The 20,578-nt window shown below is 43.8% G+C and overlaps 1 protein-coding gene across 4 annotated transcripts in view; it reads right to left on the bottom strand.

The window, feature by feature from the left end:
- CHD2 (chromodomain helicase DNA binding protein 2) overlaps positions 1–20,578 on the bottom strand; it is a 94,495-nt gene that overhangs the window by 6,992 nt on the left and 66,925 nt on the right. For 3 of the 4 annotated variants that reach the window (XM_070763514.1, XM_070763517.1, XM_070763515.1), the window contains 12 exons: positions 18,681–18,854; positions 14,479–14,654; positions 14,071–14,112; positions 13,730–13,869; positions 12,203–12,341; positions 9,644–9,794; positions 9,259–9,375; positions 8,470–8,598; positions 4,310–4,450; positions 2,089–2,267; positions 1,608–1,707; positions 1,093–1,300 (listed from right to left, as the gene is read on the bottom strand). In XM_070763514.1, the coding sequence (XP_070619615.1) occupies positions 1,093–1,300; positions 1,608–1,707; positions 2,089–2,267; positions 4,310–4,450; positions 8,470–8,598; positions 9,259–9,375; positions 9,644–9,794; positions 12,203–12,341; positions 13,730–13,869; positions 14,071–14,112; positions 14,479–14,654; positions 18,681–18,854 (1,696 nt within the window). The remainder of the gene's footprint in view (positions 1–1,092; positions 1,301–1,607; positions 1,708–2,088; positions 2,268–4,309; positions 4,451–8,469; positions 8,599–9,258; positions 9,376–9,643; positions 9,795–12,202; positions 12,342–13,729; positions 13,870–14,070; positions 14,113–14,478; positions 14,655–18,680; positions 18,855–20,578) is intronic. The other variant, XM_070763516.1, reaches the window with a different exon arrangement.

The following is a 20,578-nucleotide window of genomic DNA, read 5'->3' as shown; positions in this document are numbered from 1 at the left end:
AATTCTGCTGTCTCCTGGGATTGCGATGTCGATGGTCCATACTTTCTTTTTCTCCACAATCAGGATGTCTGGTGTGTTATGCTTCAGAATTCAGTCAGTCTGAAGTCGGAAGTCCCACAGTAGTTTTGCTTGCTCATTTTCGACCACATTTTGGGCTTATGATCCCACCAGTTCTTTGCCACTGGTAGATGGTAGTTCTGACACAAGTTCCAGTGGATCATCTGTGCCACAGCATCGTGTCTATTCTTGTAGTCAGTCTGTGCGATCTTTTTGCAGCAGCTGAGTATGTGATTGATTGTTTCATCTGTTTCTTTACAGAGTCTGCACTTTGGATCGTCTGTTGATTTTTCAATTCTGGCTTTGACAGCATTTGTTCTAATGGCCTGTTCTTGTGCTGCCAGTATTAGTCCTTCTGTCTCCTTTTTGAGTGTTCCACTTGTAAGCCATGACCAGGTCAATTCTTTATCCACTTTGCCTTCAATCTTCTCCAAGAACTGGACATGCAATGCTTTGTTCCGCCAACTGTCCATAACATTGAGTTACAGTTTTTCTGTACTGGTCCTTAGTTTGCTTCACCTTGAGAAGCTTCCTATTGTTGACCTCCATCAACGCTGACTATCTATCTATCTATCTATCTATCTATCTATCTATCTATCTATCTATCTATCTATCTATCTATCTATCTATCTATCTATTTTTATTATTATTATTATTAATAATAATAATTATTATTATTATATAGGAAGGGGGATGACAGGATGCAGAAGGGCCAACCAGAGACAATTGTTGAACAATCCAAGGACACAAACAGAGGAAAGGAATGAGAATGCCCACCAAAGGGGCACCAAACCTCTGGAATTGTTACCAAAACAATTAATTTGACCCACATTGGGCACTAAAAAGATGACCAGGGAGAAGAAAGGGAAAATTACTAGGTTAGTGCAGGAATCCTCAGATCTAGATTTGCTTATATCATAACCACTTGGCTTTAGTAAAAGCATACCTTTTACTAAATGAAACTCAACTGCAAATGGAGAAGGGAGTCTTTCTTTCCTAAAGGCCCAAGCTGGGACAGGCCTGAAAATCTCTCACCTGTGTGGCTGAAATGCCTTCTATTTGGCTGGTTGTAGTTCTCTCGTGGATGTCCATGAATCTGTGTAGAGTGAGGAGATGGCTGCTGCTGCTTTTGACCATGAGGGCTATGGGGGACAGGAGACATCGGATTATCTCGACTGGGCCCAGGAGTTTCTGGACGAAACCGCTTGCCACTCGTTCCCTCTTCCTTTTTCTTATGTTCCTGCTGAGCAGAAAGTGACATTGTCAGAAAAACTCAAAAGGCCAACAGAAACAATGATTTGGGTCTTATAAACCAGGATCTGGAGAGGAGGGAGGTGGCTGTAGAATATTGGAGAGCCCCTTTTAGAGAAAAGGATTAAACAAATCAACAGGAAGAAAGGTGAAAGCTTTAAGACTTTCCATGGGCCATTCGATGTCGCTCACACCAAGGTTCCGCCCAACCAAGCCATGCCCACTAAGCCATGTCCACAGAACCGGTAGTAGAAAAATTTGAATCCCACCACTGCATACAGACACCCCTCAGTTCTTACGTCATGTTCCCGGGATCGCTTTTTGTGAGCCATCTTGTATATCTTGTGTAATTTCTTGGCGTTAAATTCGGTAAACTTGGAGACAAATACCCATAGATTCCTGAAAGGAAGTGAACAGATCATTTTAATTTTCTACTTCTCTTTAGTACTGTAAATGTCTGAATCATGGTTTTCTAGGAATTTGAATTAAAGTGCAAAATGGATTTTGCTTTTAACACTCTAATGTATTTCTACATAGGGGAATTCAACACAATTAAATGAATTAGAGAGTGCATCTCCTTTGTGGCATTTCAGAATGAGTTGGACTTAGTTTACTTGTGGCTGTGTAGAGATTCTAGGCTGATTCCTCTTTAAATTCCACCCCCGGATTGTGCTTCTTCTTCCCTTATATCTCCAAACTCACAAAGACTCCTGGTCCACATGTCTGACTGCAACATCAGGAAGAGAGAGAGAAAGAAGATTTGGGGGGCAGGCAAATCACCTTCTCCAAACGTTAAGAACGTCCGTTTCAGTGTAGATCTTCAAACATTCTGCAATGTGGTCTCCTATCTTGAGCAGACAACCCCGAGTCTGCTCCAGCTGGTCTTGGTCTGTAAGTCCTCTTTCTGGCTTATCCAGCTGCTTCAGGGACTTCTTCACCGGCCTCATCAGCTCTTTGCACTTGGGAGAGAGAAAAAGCAAAGCTCCACATCAGTCTCACATCAGAAGGCAGGCGGAGGAAAGGGAGACCCTGAATAATAATAATAATAATAATAATAATAATAATAACAACAACAACAACAACAACAAACATTTATTTATTGTTCTGCCTGGCCGCAGGCCACCCAGAAACGAAGTAATTAACCAAACACACACACACTCGCAGGTTTGTAAAAAGAAAGCAAAGATTACAAGATTATGCCAATATAAGTTTACAATTAAAGTAGTTATTGATCTGGATGACTTTGGTTTCTAGCCTGGTCAGCCTTTAAGTGCTAATATCAATCAATTCTGATTTGGGAAGGTGTTCTGCCTGGCCGCAGGCCACCCAGAAACAAAGTAATTAACCAAACACACACACACTCGCAGGTTTGTAAAAAGAAAGCAAAGAGGTTTCCCTTATGTACAGAAGACTGCAAGCCTCGGCGTCTGCTAGAACAATGCTAGTTTATGAGTCCAACAGGTCAGAGTTAATCACTCAAGTCCACACAGAAGCCTTTCTGGCTTACATCAGCCAAATAACTCATGGCTTAAGTGTCAGAATGTCCAAAGATATCCAAAGCAAACACAAAACCACGACTCATCGAAGTCTTTCTCCAAAAACTGAATGATAAATTCCCGCATTCTTCCACCATTCTTGTAGCCTGTCTTTGGACCCGTTCAATTTTGTCAATATCTTTTTGTAGGTGAGGTCTCCAGAACTGAACACAGTACTCCAAATGTGGTCTCACCAGCGCTCTATATAAGGGGATCACAATCTCCCTCTTCCTGCTTGTTATACCTCTAGCTATGCAGCCAAGCATCCTACTTGCTTTTCCTACTGCCCGACCACACTGCTCACCCATTTTGAGACTGTCAGAAATCACTACCCCTAAATCCTTCTCTTCTGAAGTTTTTGCTAACACAGAACTGCCAATACGATACTCAGATTGAGGATTCCTTTTCCCCAAGTGCATTATTTTACATTTGGAAACATTAACTTAACAACTGTACCAAGAAAAGTTAGCCATAGCAACAGCACTTAGACTTATATACCACTTCACAGTCCTTTACAGACCTCTCTGAGTGGTTTACAAAGTCAACATATTTTCTCCAACATTCTGGGTCCTCATTTTATCCACCTTGGAAGGATGGAAGGCTGTGTCAACCTTGAGCCTGGTGAGATTTGAACTGCTGAACTACAGTCAGCAGAAGCATCTTGCAGTACTGCACTCTAACCACTGTGCCACCGTGGCTTGTAAAATGAGGCCAAACTCACTTGGCTAATTTCCCACTTAACAAACAAATTCTGGGGTCAATTGTGGTCGTAGGTCTACCTGTTTATTTGTTTCTGACCTGAAGAAAGTCTGAGGTCCTTTTTTTGTACCCTTCCCCTCTTCTTCTTCTCATTTTTCCGTTTTCCCCACTTTGACTCCCATTCCCTATTTTTAAATCTTTTGGGGTTGATTAACATAGAAACATAGAAGACTGACGGCAGAAAAAGACCTCATGGTCCATCTAGTCTGCCCTTATACTATTTCCTGTATTTTATCTTACAATGGATATATGTTTATCCCAGGCATGTTTAAATTCAGTTACTGTGGATTTACCAACCACGTCTGCTGGAAGTTTGTTCCAAGGATCTACTACTCTTTCAGTGAAATAATATTTTCTCACGTTGCTTTTGATCTTTCCCCCAACTAACTTCAGATTTTGTCCCCTTGTTCTTGTGTTCAGTGTCCTATTAAAAACACTTCCCTCCTGCACCTTATTTAACCCTTTAACATATTTAAATGTTTCGATCATGTCCCCCCTTTTCCTTCTGTCCTCCAGACTATACAGATTGAGTTCATTAAGTCTTTCCTGATACATTTTATTTGTATTTTATATTTCATTGAAACTCCATAAAGAAGAGGTAAACTGATTTTGTAATTAAATGGCTGCTGCTCTCCTGAATCAAAAGGAAATTTTCTAGGGCCAATGACCAGCCCTCTTTCCCCCTTCTGTTCCTAGAGAAGACTCACAACGGTGAAGGTCGCATGGTCTAAATCATCCTCTTCTCCTTCTTCGATGGGGACAGGGTCATTTCCTGCCGTAATGTGGACAGGACCCTGACCCAGCAGTTTCTTCCCTTTGTTTCCAGATTTGGCCTCGGCACCTTTGGGCTGTGGAAAGACAAGAGGAGACGCCATCCCTCATGAAATAGCACAGGATGGAAAGTCACAGATGTGCCAATAAGGAAATGGAAGGAAAAAAAACCCAAAACAAAACACAAGGATGGTGAGAAACTTGCATTCTGCTGTCTGAAATTTCCAGGCGATTCCTTTCCCCCTTCAAACAGGGTTCTCCGTCTTTATAATAATAAAGTATAGAACAAGATTTACTCTGTCTGCTCGTGGCTGACTCTAAAGCAGTGTTTTTCAACCAGTGTGCCGCGGCACACTAGTGTGCCGTGAGACATGGTCAGGTGTGCCGCGAAGCTCAGAGAAAGAAAGAAAGCAAGAGAGAGAGAGAGAGAGAAAGAGAGAGAGAGAGAAAGAGAACAAGAGAGTGAGAGAAAGCAAGAGAGAAAGAGAACAAGAGAAAGAAAGCAAGAAAGAGAGAAAGAGAGAGAGACAGAAAGAGAACAAGAGAGAGAGAGAAAGCAAGAGAGAAAGAGAACAAGAGAAAGAAAGCAAGAGAGAGAGAAAGAGAGAGAGAAAGAGAACGAGAGAGAGAGAAAGCAAGAGAGAAAGAGAACAAGAGAAAGAAAGCAAGAGAGAGAGAAAGAGAACAAGAGAGAGAGAGAAAGCAAGAGAGAAAGAGAACAAGAGAAAGAAAGCAAGAGAGAGAGAAAGAGAAAGAAAGCAATAGAGGGAGAGAAAGAGAGGGAGGGAAGGAGAGAGAGAGACATAGAGGGAGGGAGGGAGAGAGAAAGAGAGCAAAAAAGAGAGGAAGGAAGGAAGGAAGGAAGAGAAAGAAAGAGGGATGGAGAGAGAAAGAAGGAAGGGAGAGAAAGAGGGAGGGAGAGAGAAATAGAGCGAAAGGGAGGAAGAGAGAGAGAGGATTTTTTTGTCCAAACTTTTTTTAGCCCCCACCCTCCCCCCGCTCAATATGCCCCAGGGTTTCGTAAATGTAAAAAGTGTGCCGCGGCTCAAAAAAGGTTGAAAATCACTGCTCTAAAGGATGGTGCTCACCTCCCTTTTTAACCGAGGGAAGCAGCATTATCCGAAAACAATTTCCGTGCTCATGTCATGTGGCCTGCCACAAAGGCACCTTCCCACCAAAGTGGTACTTATTCATCTACCCACATTTGCATACTTTCAAACTGCTAGGCGGGCAGAGGAGCTGAGGCAAGTAAGGGGAGCTCACCCATTATGCAGAAGGGGGACCTCAAACACAGATTGTCAGCCATCCAGCTGACAAGCCCAGTGTCTTTAATCATTGAGCCATCATGGCCCATTTTTGTGATAATGGGCTCCCTAAACAAATGGAATTGAATTGCACAATTCTCATGAATAAAACCGAGAAACAGTGGAAGTGATATGCCGGTGTCTGGAGGCTGTTGGGGCCTGGATGGGTGTCAACAGACTCAAACTCAACCCTGATAAGACGGAGTGGCTATGGGTTTTGCCTCCCAAGGACAATTCTATCTGTCCGTCCATCACCCTGGCGGGGGAATTATTGACCCCCTCGGAGAGGGTCCACAACTTGGGCATCCTCCTCGATCCACAGCTCACATTAGAGAACCATCTTTCAGCTGTGGCGAGGGGGGTGTTTTCCCAGGTTCGCCTGGTGCACCAGTTGCGGCCCTATTTGGACTGGGAGTCACTGCTCACAGTCACTCATGCCCTCATCACCTCGAGGTTCGACTACTGTAATGCTCTCTACATGGGGCAACCTTTGAAAAGTGTTCGGAAACTTCAGATCGTGCAGAATGCAGCTGCGAGAGCTATCATGGGCTTTCCCAAAAATGCCCATGTAACACCAACACTCCGTAGTCTGCATTGGTTGCCGATCAGTTTCCGGTCACAATTCAAAGTGTTGGTCACCACCTATAAAGCCCTTCATGGCACCGGACCAGGGTATCTACCAGACCACCTTCTGCTGCATGAATCCCAGCGACCGGGTAGGTCCCACAGAGTGGGCCTTCTCCGGGTCCCGTCAACAAAACAATGTCGTTTGGCGGGGCCCAGGGGAAAAGCCTTCTCTGTGGCCCTCTGGAACCAACTCCGCCCGGAGATTAGAATTGCCCCCACCCTCCTTGCCTTTCGTAAGCTCCTTAAAACCCACCTCTGCCGTCAGGCATGGGGGAACTGAGATATTCTTTCCCCCTAGGCCTTTACAATTTATGCATGTTATGTTTGTTTGTAGGGATGTTTGGTTTTACAACAAGGGTTTTTTAGTTGTTTTAGTATTGGATTTATATGATGTTTTTTATTACTATTGTTAGCCGCCCCGAGTCTACGGAGAGGGGCGGCATACAAATCCAATAAATAAATGAATGAATGAATGAATGAATAAATAAATAAATATGTGTTTCACTTTCTAAAAGAGATGTAATCTTCAGCATACTTTTATTGTGACTGATTTGAAACATGTATCTATAAATACACGACTGATTTGAGACATGTATCTAGCTGCTCCGAGTCTGCGGAGAGGAGCAGCATACAAATCTAATAAACTATTATTATTATTATTATTATTATTATTATTATTATTATTATTTGAATAGCTTTTAGCTTTTTGTCATTCTATTCCAAATAGCTAGAGATGTTAAATAATAGACAGAAATACTATCATGTTCCATCCCTCTTTAGCAGGAAAGCACCCACCATTCACAGGCCTGTCACCAGTGGACAGTTTTGAAAGATAATCAGCCAACTCTCAAAACTTGCTCCAACCTTTTCTTTCTACTTTGGATGGGCAAAGCTTTTGCATTTTTTAAAAAATGTGCCAGCATTGGGACACTGTAACTGTCATAAACGGGAGTCAGTTGTCAAGCAGCAGAACGTGGAGATGCTGCAACAGTCATAGAGTGAGATAAACGGTCATAAGTTCCTTTTGTCAGTGCTGTTATAACTTCAAAAGGTTGCTAAGTGAAGTAAGTGTTTGCCAAGGAATACCTGTACATGTGGTGCTATTTAAATATATATACACATTAATATACTGCTAAAAAAAATAAAGGGTACACTTGTACAACACAATATATAGTGTTTGGAAACTTCAGATCATGCAGAATGCAGCTGCAAGAGCTATCGTGGGCTTTCCTAAATTTGCCCATGTTACTCCAACACTCCACAGTCTGCATTGGTTGCTGATCAGTTTCCGGGCACAATTCAAAGTGTTGGTTATGACCTATAAAGCCCTTCATGGCATCGGACCAGAATATCTCCGGGACCGCCTTCTACCGCACGAATCCCAGTGACCAGTTAGGTCCCACAGAGTTGGCCTTCTCCGGGTCCCGTTGACTAAACAATGTTGTCTGGCGGGACTCAGGGGAAGAGCCTTCTCTGTGGTGGCCCCGACTGAGCCAACTCCCCCTGGATATCAGAGTTGCTCCCACCCTCCTTGCCTTTCGTAAGCTCCTCAAAACCCAGGCATGGGGGAATTGAAATTTTCCCTTCCCCCCTAGGCTTATAGAATTTATACATGGTATGTTTGTATGTATGATTGGTTCTTTAAATTGGGGGTTTTTAGATTATTTTTAATATTAGATTTGTTTACATTGTCTTTTTATTGTTGTTAGCCGCCCCGAGTCTGCGGAGAGGGGCAGCATACAAATCTGATTAATAAATAAATAAATATCTCAAAGTAAATCAAACTTCTGTAAAATCAAACTGTCCAGTTGGGAAGCAACATTGATCGATAATCAATTTCACCTGCTGTTGTGCACATTCAACTTTGTACAGAACGAAGTATTCAGGGAGAATATTTCATTCATTCAGATCTAGGATGGGTCATTTGAGTGTTCCCTTTATTTTTTTGGAGCAGTATAGTAATCAATACAATTCTTGGTAGCAGCAGGATCCTTTTCTCAGAGAGAGACGATAGCAAGGATCCCAGCATGCCTCAACAAAACGGCGCCATCAGTCTGGGATATTTCTGAACTGTAGCCCCTGGCTAAGGTGGGCCTCCCTCCCAAAATCGCAGACCTTAAATTTTCTGCACCAGGAAGTCCTGGTTCTTCACTACTGATGTTTACCTTCTTCGGTCCTTCTACTGACCGGTTGTCAGGAGGCTGCGGAGAAGAGGCCTCGTTCCCAGGCTCCTCCTTGACTTTGGGGGGTTTGTTTTCTTTCCGGATTCGGGGCTTCGTACTTTTGGCCTTGTCCTAGGTCAGAAGAACAGCCCACGAGGGCACATAGGATCAGAAAAACCTCCTTGCTGGCCAATTTGGTGGGTCCTTTCTTTATTTGTGCAATCTCTTTCCTGTATCGTGTCTCCCACCTCCCTGCGGTATTTCTGGGGCTCTGCAGAATGACCATCTTTATACCTGAATGGGGTACTTTTCTCACGGACAGAGATGGTGTGCCACTTGGCCCTCCTGGACCGGTAGCTTCTTCCCAGGGAGCAGAGGGCAGCTGTGACAATTGGGGTCTTTGCATGGATTAAATTTATGAATAATTGTGCCCATTCGTGGACAGGGAAGCCCCCCTCATGGTCAATTAAGTCCTAGTTGCATTCCATTTGGACTACTGCAATGTGCTCCACACTGGCCTGCCCTTGAAGGCAAGCAGAGACTTCAAATGATCCAGGAAGCAGCAGCATCCACAGCTTTGGGCACCTGATAGTTCACTTATGCTATACCGCCCTGCTCAGTAGGTGTGTGTGTGTCTGTGGAAGGCTGATAGTATCTTTACTTTAGCCCCTTCCTTCCTATGTCCACATTTTCCACCACAAAGACTGGAAGCTTGAGTTTTGCATGCGCTAACTTCCCAAACAACGCAGAGCAGAAACAAAGTCCACTTGAGCAACCGGTAGCAGAACGTACCTCCTCTGTCTTGTTCTCCTTCCTCTTCGAGTCTCTTTGGATAAGTTTCATCAGATAATCTACTCGTGTCTGAAGCTGCTTCGCCTGTGGCTTTTTAATTGGCTCAGCTGGTAAAATCTGTTGATAGGTAGAGAAGGAATAAGCATAAAAGAGAGAGACTAGAACTCACAGTCCCCGGTTTCTAGCTTGGCGCCTTAACCAGGAGTCCAAACCAGCTCTGTGTTTTATGCATAACATCTATGCACAAAAAGCATTGCTTGCCAAGCAGCAGAACCAGTATTCCCTGCATCTGATGCCGCCGCTTCCTGCACAAGTTCTTTTTTCAAGTGTTATAATTTTGCATTGCATCTGTAAAACACTGACGCTTGTGTGAAGTTCCTTGTACCTTGTCGGCGAGGTTCAGTTCTGGGTCTGACTTGATGAGCTCCCAGTTCCCAGATCCGTGCTCGTAAATCCCCCGCAGCAACAAAGAGTCCTCTTCCACTCCCCAGTCTACATCGAAATGGGCAGATTTGACACGGCAGCTCAGACAGAACCTGTGAAATTGGAAGAGAGGACAGGCGAAAGATGATAAGCGATCCCACACGAGGTGTCCCTCGTCAATCAAGTTCTACAACACAACCAGTTAAGACAAAAGAAAGGCAAAGTTAAAGGGTATGTGAAAGTGTGGATATGCACCCAAAGATTAAATTAAACCTCTTCACACTATTTAACATTAAGTTTCATCTAAACTGGAGGTCAGCAACCTGCGGCTCCAGAGTCCCATGTGACTCTTTGGTCCCTCTGCTGCAGCTGCTCTGCCACAGTGATGGCATGGCTGGAGCCTTAGTGTGGGAGCAAAGAGCCCCTACTTTTGTTTTTGCACGGCAACAGCATTCTGCCTTTGTTGCGATACATTTGCTGTTAGGGGCCATCCTCCAAGCCTGGTCTTCCTCCACCCTTGTCAGCGTGGCCAACAGAAAAAGGGGAGCAGCGTAGGCAAGTGCTCCCCTCTCCCACTTAGGGCCTAGCAGAACAGCCCAGCAGGAGGGAGAGATGGCCCAGCAATAGTACCTCCATTGGCAAGAGAGAGAAACGAGTAAGAGAGAAGGGAGAGATGAACAGAGCAATGAGAGAGAGCTGGAGGAAAAGAATGAGAGAGAGGGAAAAGAGAGGTAAACAGAGAGAAGGGGAGAGAAAGAAAGAGGGAGAGGAAAAAGAGAGAAAAACAAATGAAAAGGAAAGAGAAAAATGAGGGAGAGAAACGGGGAGAAAATGATGGAGAGAATGACAGGAAAAAGCGAAACAAATGAGAAAGAAAGGGGAGACAGGAAGAGAGAAATGAGAGAGGGAAAAATTTAGAGAGAAGGGAACAGGAAGGAATGAAGGAGGGAAGAGGGAGAGGAAAAAGAAAGAAAGAGAGAGAAAGATTGCGAGAGAAAGAGACTCATTTCCTATAGAAAACAAATGGAGCCACAAAACCCAGGTAGGCATGGATGGGGCAGGTCATGTGACTGGGTGGGGGTAATGTTGAGTTGGCCACTCCCACTCAGCTTTTGTGGTTCCCAGTGTTTTCTTTTCTGTGGAAATGGGTCCAAATGGCTCTCTGGGAGTTTAGGGTTGCAGACCCCTGGCCTAAATTGATCAAAGGACCATTTCTTAATTACTTTAAGAAGAAACCAAATTCATGTGAGAATCAGCTATCGAGGCCTAGTTGAAAAAAAAAAGGCAAAACAGACTTGGCCTTGAAAGGAGTCTTCTCTCTCCCTAAGTTATCTTCTCCCTAGAGAGGATGGGGAACCAAGATGGTTGCAAGTATCCAACAGTCCAATTGAGACCCTATGCCAGTGAGGGTGAACCTTTTTTGGTTTGTGTGCCAAAAGGGTGCGTGTGTGTGTGTACACCCCCCCCATGCCCTCCCATTCTGCACATGCACACAACCCCATGCGCACTCCCCCCCCAACGCTGCCCCCCACATGCGCACAGGCCTCACAACGACTCCCGAAGCCTGGGGATGACAAAAAAAGGCCAAACAGAAGTTTGGAAACAAACTTCCGGTCGGCCTGTTGGCCTGTTTTTTGCGGTTCTCCGACTTCAGGAGGCTTCCCTTTTGCCAGGGGATAGGGAAAACAAGACCAAAAATCAGCTGGCCAGCATGCACATGTGGGGCTCGAACTGACATAGGGCAATGCCTCTGCGTGCCATAGATTTGCCATCACGGCCCTATCCTATTCCAGACAACGGTTGTCCAGTCTCTTCTTGATAGATGCCAGTGAAGGAGCACCCACAACCTCTGCAGGCAAGCTGTTTTACTGTCAGGAAATGTGTGACTAATTTAACTGCAGTGATTCACTTAACAACTGTGGCAAGAAAGTTCATAAAATAGGGCAAAGCTCACTTAGCAACTGCCTTGCTCAGCAACAGAAATTTTGGGCTCAATCGTTTGGCAGGTCCCAGGGGAAGAGCTTTCTCTGTGGCGGCCCCGACCCTCTGGAACCAGCTCTCCCCTGAGATTAGAACTGCCCCTACCCTCCTTGCCTTTCGTAAACTCCTTAAAACCCACCTCTGTCGTCAGACAAGGGGGAACTGATATAGCTTCCCCAGGCCTATATTGTTTATGTATGGTATGTTGTGTGCAATGTTTTTTTAAATTATGGGTTTTTAGTTTTAATTATTAGATTTGTATTCTACATTGTTTTTTCTATTACTGTTGTGAGCTGTCCCGAGTCTACGGAGAGGGGCGGCAGACAAATTTAATAAATAAACAAACAAATAAATAAACAAACAAACAAATAAATAAAATCGTGGCCATAAAGTAGGGACTAACAGAGTATATAACAACATACTACCTTAAGGTTCATTTTATTTAAGATCAATGTGATTTCCTCCCCCAAATACCTTGCTTTCTTCTTTTGGCCACTCAATGGCTCGCACACTTGCGCCTGTCTTAGATGGCTTTGCTTACCTTGACCTCTCCACTGGGTCACTGGGAATGGTCTGATGGAGCATAGCAAACTCCTCCTCGTGCTGAATAATCGCCTTCACGTTCACCTGGACTCCGGAGATCTTAATTGTGGGTCCCTTTCTCTTCCCTGGTCCTTTACCTGATGGAAAGGAGACACACAGTCACAACCAGATGGAGTGGGGTGGGAATCGCATTTAAAGTGCATTTAGCACCTGAGATTTTAACAGGTTTGGGGGCTAAAGGACCAGCCTGTTATTGTACAAGAACTGGCAAAGCTGGGGAAGGTTGGAGTTAAACATGTGATCAGTTTAGAGTCCTCGCACGGCCACGAGTCAACCTCTCTTGAATTCTGTTAACCCTTATCAGGTCACAATTTAGTAATGAACTTTATTTGACCAGATTCTTGCATATTGGCTTGAATAAATCTTCTGTGCTGGAACTTAACCTATGGTCCTCATCCTTTGCACCTGACTGTGATTTTGGAAAAGGAGGACAAGTGTTGGCAGCATTTTGTTTCTTCCACCCCTCCACAAAGTTGACAAAATGTGTGTGTGCTATTCCAAACTGTCAGGCTTTGTTGTGATTCCACCTTATTTCTCACTTTCTGTCCAACTGCCTCTTGAAAAAGCACCTTTGGGACAACCATGACTTGGATGATTGAGAATCTCCATAGACATTTTCCTAGGTTAGTTTGACGGGAAGTGAAAAAAATGGAAACTGAGAAATCACTAGGGAAGAATGATTAAACAAATACCCAACCAATTATGTGAGTATAAACAACATAGTTGCAGACTTCATTTCTTCTTAAGCCTGAATTCTTCATACGGTGCTGACTTTGTTTATCTAGAGCAGTGATTTTCAACCTTTTTTGAGCCGCGGCACACTTTTTACATTTACGAAACCCTGGGGCATATTGAGCGGGGGGGAGGGTGGGGGCTAAAAAAAGTTTGGACAAAAAAATCCTCTCTCTCTTCCTCCCTTTCGCTCTATTTCTCTCTCCCTCCCTCTTTCTCTCCCTTCTTTCTCTCTCCCTCCCTCTTTCTTTCTCTTCCTTCTTTCCTCTCTTTTTTGCTCTCTTTCTCTCCCTCCCTCCCTCTATGTCTTTCTCTCTCTCCTTCCCTCCCTCTCTTTCTCTCTCTCTATTGCTTTCTTTCTCTCTCTTTCTCTCTCTCTTGCTTTCTTTCTCTTGCTCTCTTTCTCTCTTGCTTTCCCTCTCTCTCTTGTTCTCTTTCTTTCCCTCTCTTGCTTTCTTTCTCTCTTTCTCTCTCTCTCTCTTGCTTTCTTTCTCTTGTTCTCTTTCTCTCTTGCTTTCTCTCTCTCTCTTGTTCTCTTTCTCTCTCTCTCTTGCTTTCTTTCTCTCTCTCTTGCTTTCTTTCTCTCTGAGCTTCGCGGCACACCTGACCATGTCTCGCGGCACACTGGTTGAAAAACACTGATCTAGAGCACAAGCTCCTAACCCTGGATTCTGAGCCAGGACCCTGGGTTGACCACCAACCTTTTCCCATCACAGAAAGCCCCTTTCCTCACTTTCAGTTGGGTTCTCCTTCAGATGCTCTTCATACTCCTGCATGGCTGAGGCACAACTGTTATGGAGAAGTTCTCCCAAACGTTTCAGATCAGCTACCGATTTCTCCAGCAATTCGGCATCCCGAGCGAGGCATTCCAGGCTGTAAAAGGAGAGGGAGTGTAATAAAGGTGCTCTAGAGCAAACCTCCCTCCATCAACACACCCACATTATTTTAAAGAACTTCCAGATTATCTTAAAATAACTACCAGAAAATGATTAAAACAGAAAAAAATCACAATGTGAAAGCAAATTACAGTTATAATTTGGGTGGACTGCATGTTCTCTGTAATCTGTCACTCACCGTTCCAAAGGAACACTAAACTTCTTGTACGCCTTGATAAATCTGTGGAATTTAAACAGGAAGAGCAACAACTGTTAGAGAGGCTTGTTAAAGGCCTCCATGTTTTCGCTCTGTTTGTGGTTCTGGTCCCATCCCTCCTAAATTTAACCCCCTCCAGATGTGCCCCGAGTACAACTCTCAATTTGCCCAATATTTACAAACGCAGGTTGCACCAAGGAAGGCTGCAGAAGCTTCGCTACGATATTTTAATCCTTTGCTCTGGATGCTCAAGATGACCGGAGTAATCTCCCCTCCTTTCATCTCACCAGACCTTTCTGGGAGGTAGGCTAGGAATCCTCCCACCCTTTCCCGTTCATCTTAGCTCTGGCAGCCCCAAAAAATCCCTGGGCTTTCTTCCCAGGTGCCCACCTTCTGATTTCAGCGTCTGTAAATCCTTCCACTGTGTCCTTCCGAACACTGCGAGGCCGTCCCCTGCGTTTGGGCCTTTTGTCATCATCGGAGTCTTCTGTCTCACTATCTGAGCCAGAAGACCTCTGGAGCTTTCTCTTTAGTTCAACATCCGACTCGCTGTCATTGGGCTGAGCCTGCGGGGGATCAGAAAAAGGCCAGGCTTAGAGAGATCCTCTTTGCCAGGAGCTGTTCACTCCAAGTGGTCCTCGACTTACAACAGTTCTAACCAGATACTGGCAAAATGAATTACGGATTAATGAAAGCGAGATGGAAGAAGTAGTAGAAAATATATATAAGATAAAGAACACAAGAATTAGAGAGATGAGAAGGAAATTTTTACATAAATGGTACTTCACGCCAGTAAAACTAGCACACTTCCAGAGGAAAGGAAAAGGAAATTGCTGGCATGGTTGCCAAATAAAAGGAGTTTTTATGCATATGCTCTGGGAATGCGTTGAAGTTCAAAAATTTTGGAAGGAAGTACAGAATGAAATTAACAATATGCTAAACATTAATTGGATAATCACGAAAGAATTAGCAACACTAGTTAAATATGGGGAATTATGAGAATTTAAAGAAATCAAAACAGCAGCTTTGGAAAGCGCTCAAGCAGTAGTGGTATTGGGGTGGAAGGATAGCAATAAATGGACAATCCAGAATTGGTACTGGTACATGGTGGACCACATCCACTTCGAAATTATGGAAATAAGATTAAATAACTTTGATGAAAATAAATTGGAGAAGCTGATGGCACGATGGAATAAGGTGAAAAATTATATCTTAAGTAGAATTTATGACGACAATGTGAAAAATAAATTCCAATCACTTTTTGTATGTAAAGAAATGTAAACTGGAGCTAAGGAAGAAATTGAAACTTATTGCAAATAATTTAACCCCCTAAATGGTGGTGGAGTTTATTGGTGTCTGTTGTGATTCCGTCTGAGGCCCCTCAGGGAACGGCTGATCCTCTGCCGGCTTCCTGCTCAGAGGGGGAGGATGAGGAACAGGAGGTTCAGGCAGACAGGGAGGAGGAATCTCAGGCTGAGGGTGAGGGAGGACAGCCAGAGTCCCCCGAGAGGGAGCTCTCCCCAGCAAGCAGCCTGGATTCCTTAGATGAAAATGCACAAGCAATCATCGATCTCCGGCAGAGAAGAGCAACACAACGAAGGGGACAATTAGCCAGGTACTTTCAGCACTAAAGAGGCAACAGCTGGGTTTGGGTGTGGTGCTCTCTGGAAAGGCTGAAAAGGCAGACCCACCCTTCCTGGCTTGTGGAGTATTATCTTTGGGAGTCCTGGGACCTGGCTGTGATCTTTGGCGTCTTGGAATTCTGGTTTGTGACTTTGAATACTGAAACCTTGGGGGGGAAAGGTGTGGGTCTTATTCTCTACAGTGGTGGGTGTGCCAGTAAGAAGTCTGCTGTATTGTCTGGCCATCAGGACTCTGCTGTGAAGTCTCATAGTCTGCCTGTTGGGAAGAACAGGTTTTTCTCTGTGTTTATTTTTCAAACTATAAAGTGCTTTTGCTTTTACCAGCGTGTCTGGCTGCTTTTTCCAGTTGGTGTTGAAGTCTGGGGGCACTCAGACAGAACAGTGTCGGGCACTTTTTCTTTAAGTATTTTCCTTTTTTGTTTGTTGTAATAAAATTTAATAAAAATATATTTTAAAAAAAGACTTACAACAGTTCATTTAATGACCATTCAAAGCTGCAAAGCCACTGAAAAAGTATTTATGACTTATCACCGTTGCAGCATCCTCTTGGCCATGTGACATACATTCAGATACTGGGCAACTGATACGTACTTATGACAGCTGCAGTGTCCCAGGGTCATGTGGTTCTCCTTTTGCTCTACACGGGGCTCGGAGACTGCAATTAGTCCAGCCGTGCAAGTTGTTGTGGGTGTACTCATGGGTGTACCTAGGTACACCCTCATAATTTCTACGTTCCGCACACTGCACTGGCTACCAATTGGTCTCCAGTCACAATTCAAGGTGTTGGTTATTACCTATAAAGCCCTACATCCCAGAGTTGCCTTCTCCGGGTCTCATTGACTAAGCAGTGAAGGTTGGCGGGCCCATGGGGGAGGGCCTTCTCTGTGGCTGCCCCGGCCCTTTGGAATCAACTCCCCGCCCCCATATGTCCGTACTGCTCCCACCCTACTGGCCTTCTGAAAGGCCCCGAAGACCTGGCTTTGCCAGCAGGCCTGGGAACACTAAAAGTTAACATCTAATCATGGCCGAATTCTGGTATGTGTGTATGACTGTATAGTTCTGTTTTGAGTTATTTAGTTTAACAGGGTTTTTACTGTTTTTATTGTTTTATATTTGACTGTATGATTGTACCTTTTATTGTTGTAAGCCACCCTGAGTTCTAAAGGATTGGGCGGCATATAAGTCAAATAAAATATAATAAATTAAATTAAATTTTGTGACTTTCTGACAAGCAGAGTCAATAGGGAAGCCAGATTCACTTAACAACCATGTTACTGACTTGACTTTGGTGATGCACTCAACAAATATAGCAAGAAAACTCATAAAATGGGGGAAATTTGACACATTTCTCACTTTAGCAACATCGATTCTGAGCTCAATGTATTATTATTTATTTATTTAATTATTTTTATGCCACCCTTCTCCTTAGACTCAGGGCAGCTTTCAACATGTTAGCAATGGCACTTTTTAACAGAGCCAGCCTATTGCCCCCACAATCCGGGTCCTCCTTTAACCCACCTCGGAAGGATGGAAGGCTGAGTCAACCTTGAGCCGGTGATGAGATTTGAACCACTGATCTACAGATCTAGCAGTCAGCTTTAGAGCAATCATGGGCTTTCCTAAATATGCCCATGTTACACCAACACTCCACAGTCTGCATTGGTTGCCGATCAGTTTCCGGTCACAATTCAAAGTGTTGGTTATGACCTATAAAGCCCTTCATGGCACTGGGCCAGATTATCTCCGGGACCGCCTTCTGCCGCACAAATCCCAGTGACCAGTTAGGTCCCACAGAGTGGGCCTTCTCCGGGTCCCGTCAACTAAACAATGTCGTTTGGCAGGACCCAGGGGAAGAGCCTTCTCTGTGGCGGCCCCGGCCCTCTGGAACCAACTCCCCCCAGAGATTAGAATAGCCCCCACCCTTCTTGCCTTTCGTAAGCTTCTTAAAACCCACCTCTGTCATCAGGCATGGGGGAACTGAGATATTCTTTTCCCCTAGGCTTCTACAATTTATGTATGGTATGTTTGTATGTATGATTGGTTTTAAAATAAGGGTTTTTAGCTGTTTTAGTATTGGATTGTCGCATGTTGTTTTTACCACTGTTGTTAGCCGCCCCGAGTCTACGGAGAGGGACGGCATACAAATCCAATAAATAATAATAATAATAATCTGCAGTACTGCACTCTACCCACTGCGCCACCTCGGCTCAATGTAAATCAAGAAGTCCCAAACACTCAATGTTCCATGAAGGGATGGGAGACCTAAGCAACAAAGCTAGAGTTTCACAATGCCACCCATAGTCTTGACCCTATGGGTCTGCAGGAACATGCCTTGTGTTTTTCTTAGCACCAACCAAAATGTGAATTTACTCTTCTGCAAAGCTAAACATCTACCGCATCTCCATCGGAACCATCTACATCTGAAAGCCTTCCATCCTGCTAGTACAGTGATACCTCATCTTACAAACGCCTGGTCATACAAACTTTTTGAGATACAAACCCGGGGTTTAAGATTTTTTTGTCTCTTCTTACAAACTATTTTCACCTTACAAACCCACCGCCACCACTGGGATGCCCCACCTCTGGACTTCCATTGCCAGCGAAGTCCCCGTTTTTGCGATGCTGGGATTCCCCTGCAGCATCGCACAAAAACACAGAAATCTGGAGGTGGGGTTTCCTATGGAGGGGAACCTCAGGGGAATCCCAGCAGTGCAAAAACGGGCGCTTCGGCCTGACAAAAGGGGTGAATTTTGGGCTTGCACGCATTAATCACTTTTCCATTGATTCCTATGGGAAACATTGTTTCATCTTACAAACTTTTCACCTTAAGAACCTCGTCCCGGAACCAATTAAGTTTGTAAGACAAGGTATCACTGTATTTTGAAAGGGTTTTTCCTGTAGGATGAGGTGTGATGTCTCCTGTGATGGGTATCGCGCTACAAAAACTACCTTTTTGGCTGAGCTGCGAATCCTCGGCAGCATATATATCTCCTCAAGTTCCTTCTGCCGCTCCTCTTCTTCCACTTTCTTCCTCTGTTCCTCAGGAATGATGTCATCCCAATCCTTCCGGGATTTCTCTTCCGCCTCAGCTTCTTCCTCTTCTGTGGTGGCAAAGTTTGCTACCTGAAAGGAGAAAAAACAAGGCTTCCCTATACCAGGCTTCCATATCCCATCCTGGTTTGGTAGGGAAGGTTTGCCTATTTGCCGATCACTCTAAAGTGTGCAATAGGGTTGATATTCCTGGAGGCGTCTGTAATATGGTAAATGATTTAGCTTTACTAGATAAATGGTCAAAGCAATGGAAACTGCAGTTTAATGTTTCCAAATGTAAAATAATGCACTCGGGGAAAAGGAATCCTCATTCTGAGTATTGCATTGGCAGTTCTGTGTTAGCAAAAACTTCAGAAGAGAAGGATTTAGGGGTAGTGATTTCTGACAGTCTCAAAATGGGTGAGCAGTGTGGTCGGGCAGTAGGAAAAGCAAGTAGGATGCATGGCTGCATAGCTAGAGGTATAACAAGCAAGAAGAGGGAGATTGTGATTCCCTTATATAGAGTGCTGGTGAGACCACATTTGGAGTACTGTGTCCAGTTCTGGAGACCTCACCTACAAAAAGATATTGACAAAATTGAACGGGTCCAAAGACGGGCTACAAGAATGGTGGAAGGTCTTAAGCATAAAACATATCAGGAAAGACTTAATGAACTCAATCTGTATAGTCTGGAGGACAGAAGGAAAAGGGGGGACATGATCAAAACATTTAAATATGTTAAAGGATTAAATAAGGTTCAGGAGGGAAGTGTTTTTAATAAGAAACTGAACACAAGAACAAGGGGACACAATCTGAAGTTAGTTGGGGGAAAGATCAAAAGCAACGTGAGAAAATATTATTTTGCTGAAAGAGTAGTAGATCCTTGGAACAAACTTCCAGCAGACGTGGTTGTTAAATCCACAGTAACTGAATTTAAACATGCCTGGGATAAACATATATCCATTGTAAGATAAAATACAGGAAATAGTATAAGGGCAGACTAGATGGACCATGAGGTCTTTTTCTGCCGTCAGTCTTCTATGTTTCTATGGACACAAAGTCTTTCAACTCCTCCCCTCGGGGCTCCACTATAGGGCATCACATGCCAAAACAACTCGAAACAAAAACAGCTTTTCCCCTCCTGGCATCACCCTGATGAACACCTAATTACCACAGAACTGTCTTATGTCTGAGGGCATTTACCAAAGTAGTAAGGCTAATTTACTATTATCCTTCTCATCTTTCCTACTATCTTTTACTATGGGCATCTTACGATTATATTACTTTATTGTATGTAATACAATACGATAGCTGTGTGAGCTTATGCACAGGGATGGTGCTGTGTGCCACCTCTGGCACACGTCCCATAGGTTCACCATCACGGATCTAGGCTGTTATTTTATGTTTCTAACTAAATATGTTGACGTTGTTAGCTGTGGATCCTCCCAAGATCTAAAGTAGAAGAAGCTCCTGTACCTTGGATTTTGTACATTAAAAGGTGACAGTTTTTTTAATATAAATTGGAATTTGTGTCTTTTCTCCCCAATAATTGTCTCTAGGTTTATTTAATTGTGGGTTTTCTTGTTTGAAATTGTGCTGAAAATATTGACGGCTTTGTTACTTTAGCTTAAAGCCCAATTCCAGACTTTCTTTCTTTATTTCTGTCTGTCTCTCTCTGTCTTCTCCTCCTCCTCTCTTTCTTCTTTTTTCTTCTTATTTTCAATGATCTTTTCAGATGCAACAAATGGGTTTGTCTCACGGTGTTTCCATTTCAATTATACATAAGTAAAATTTATGAATATGAAGACACCTCATAT

Source organism: Erythrolamprus reginae, chromosome 10 (genome assembly GCF_031021105.1).
Source record: "Erythrolamprus reginae isolate rEryReg1 chromosome 10, rEryReg1.hap1, whole genome shotgun sequence".
NCBI classification, from domain to species: domain Eukaryota; kingdom Metazoa; phylum Chordata; class Lepidosauria; order Squamata; family Dipsadidae; genus Erythrolamprus; species Erythrolamprus reginae.
This window is presented reverse-complemented; position numbering and strand designations above follow the sequence as displayed.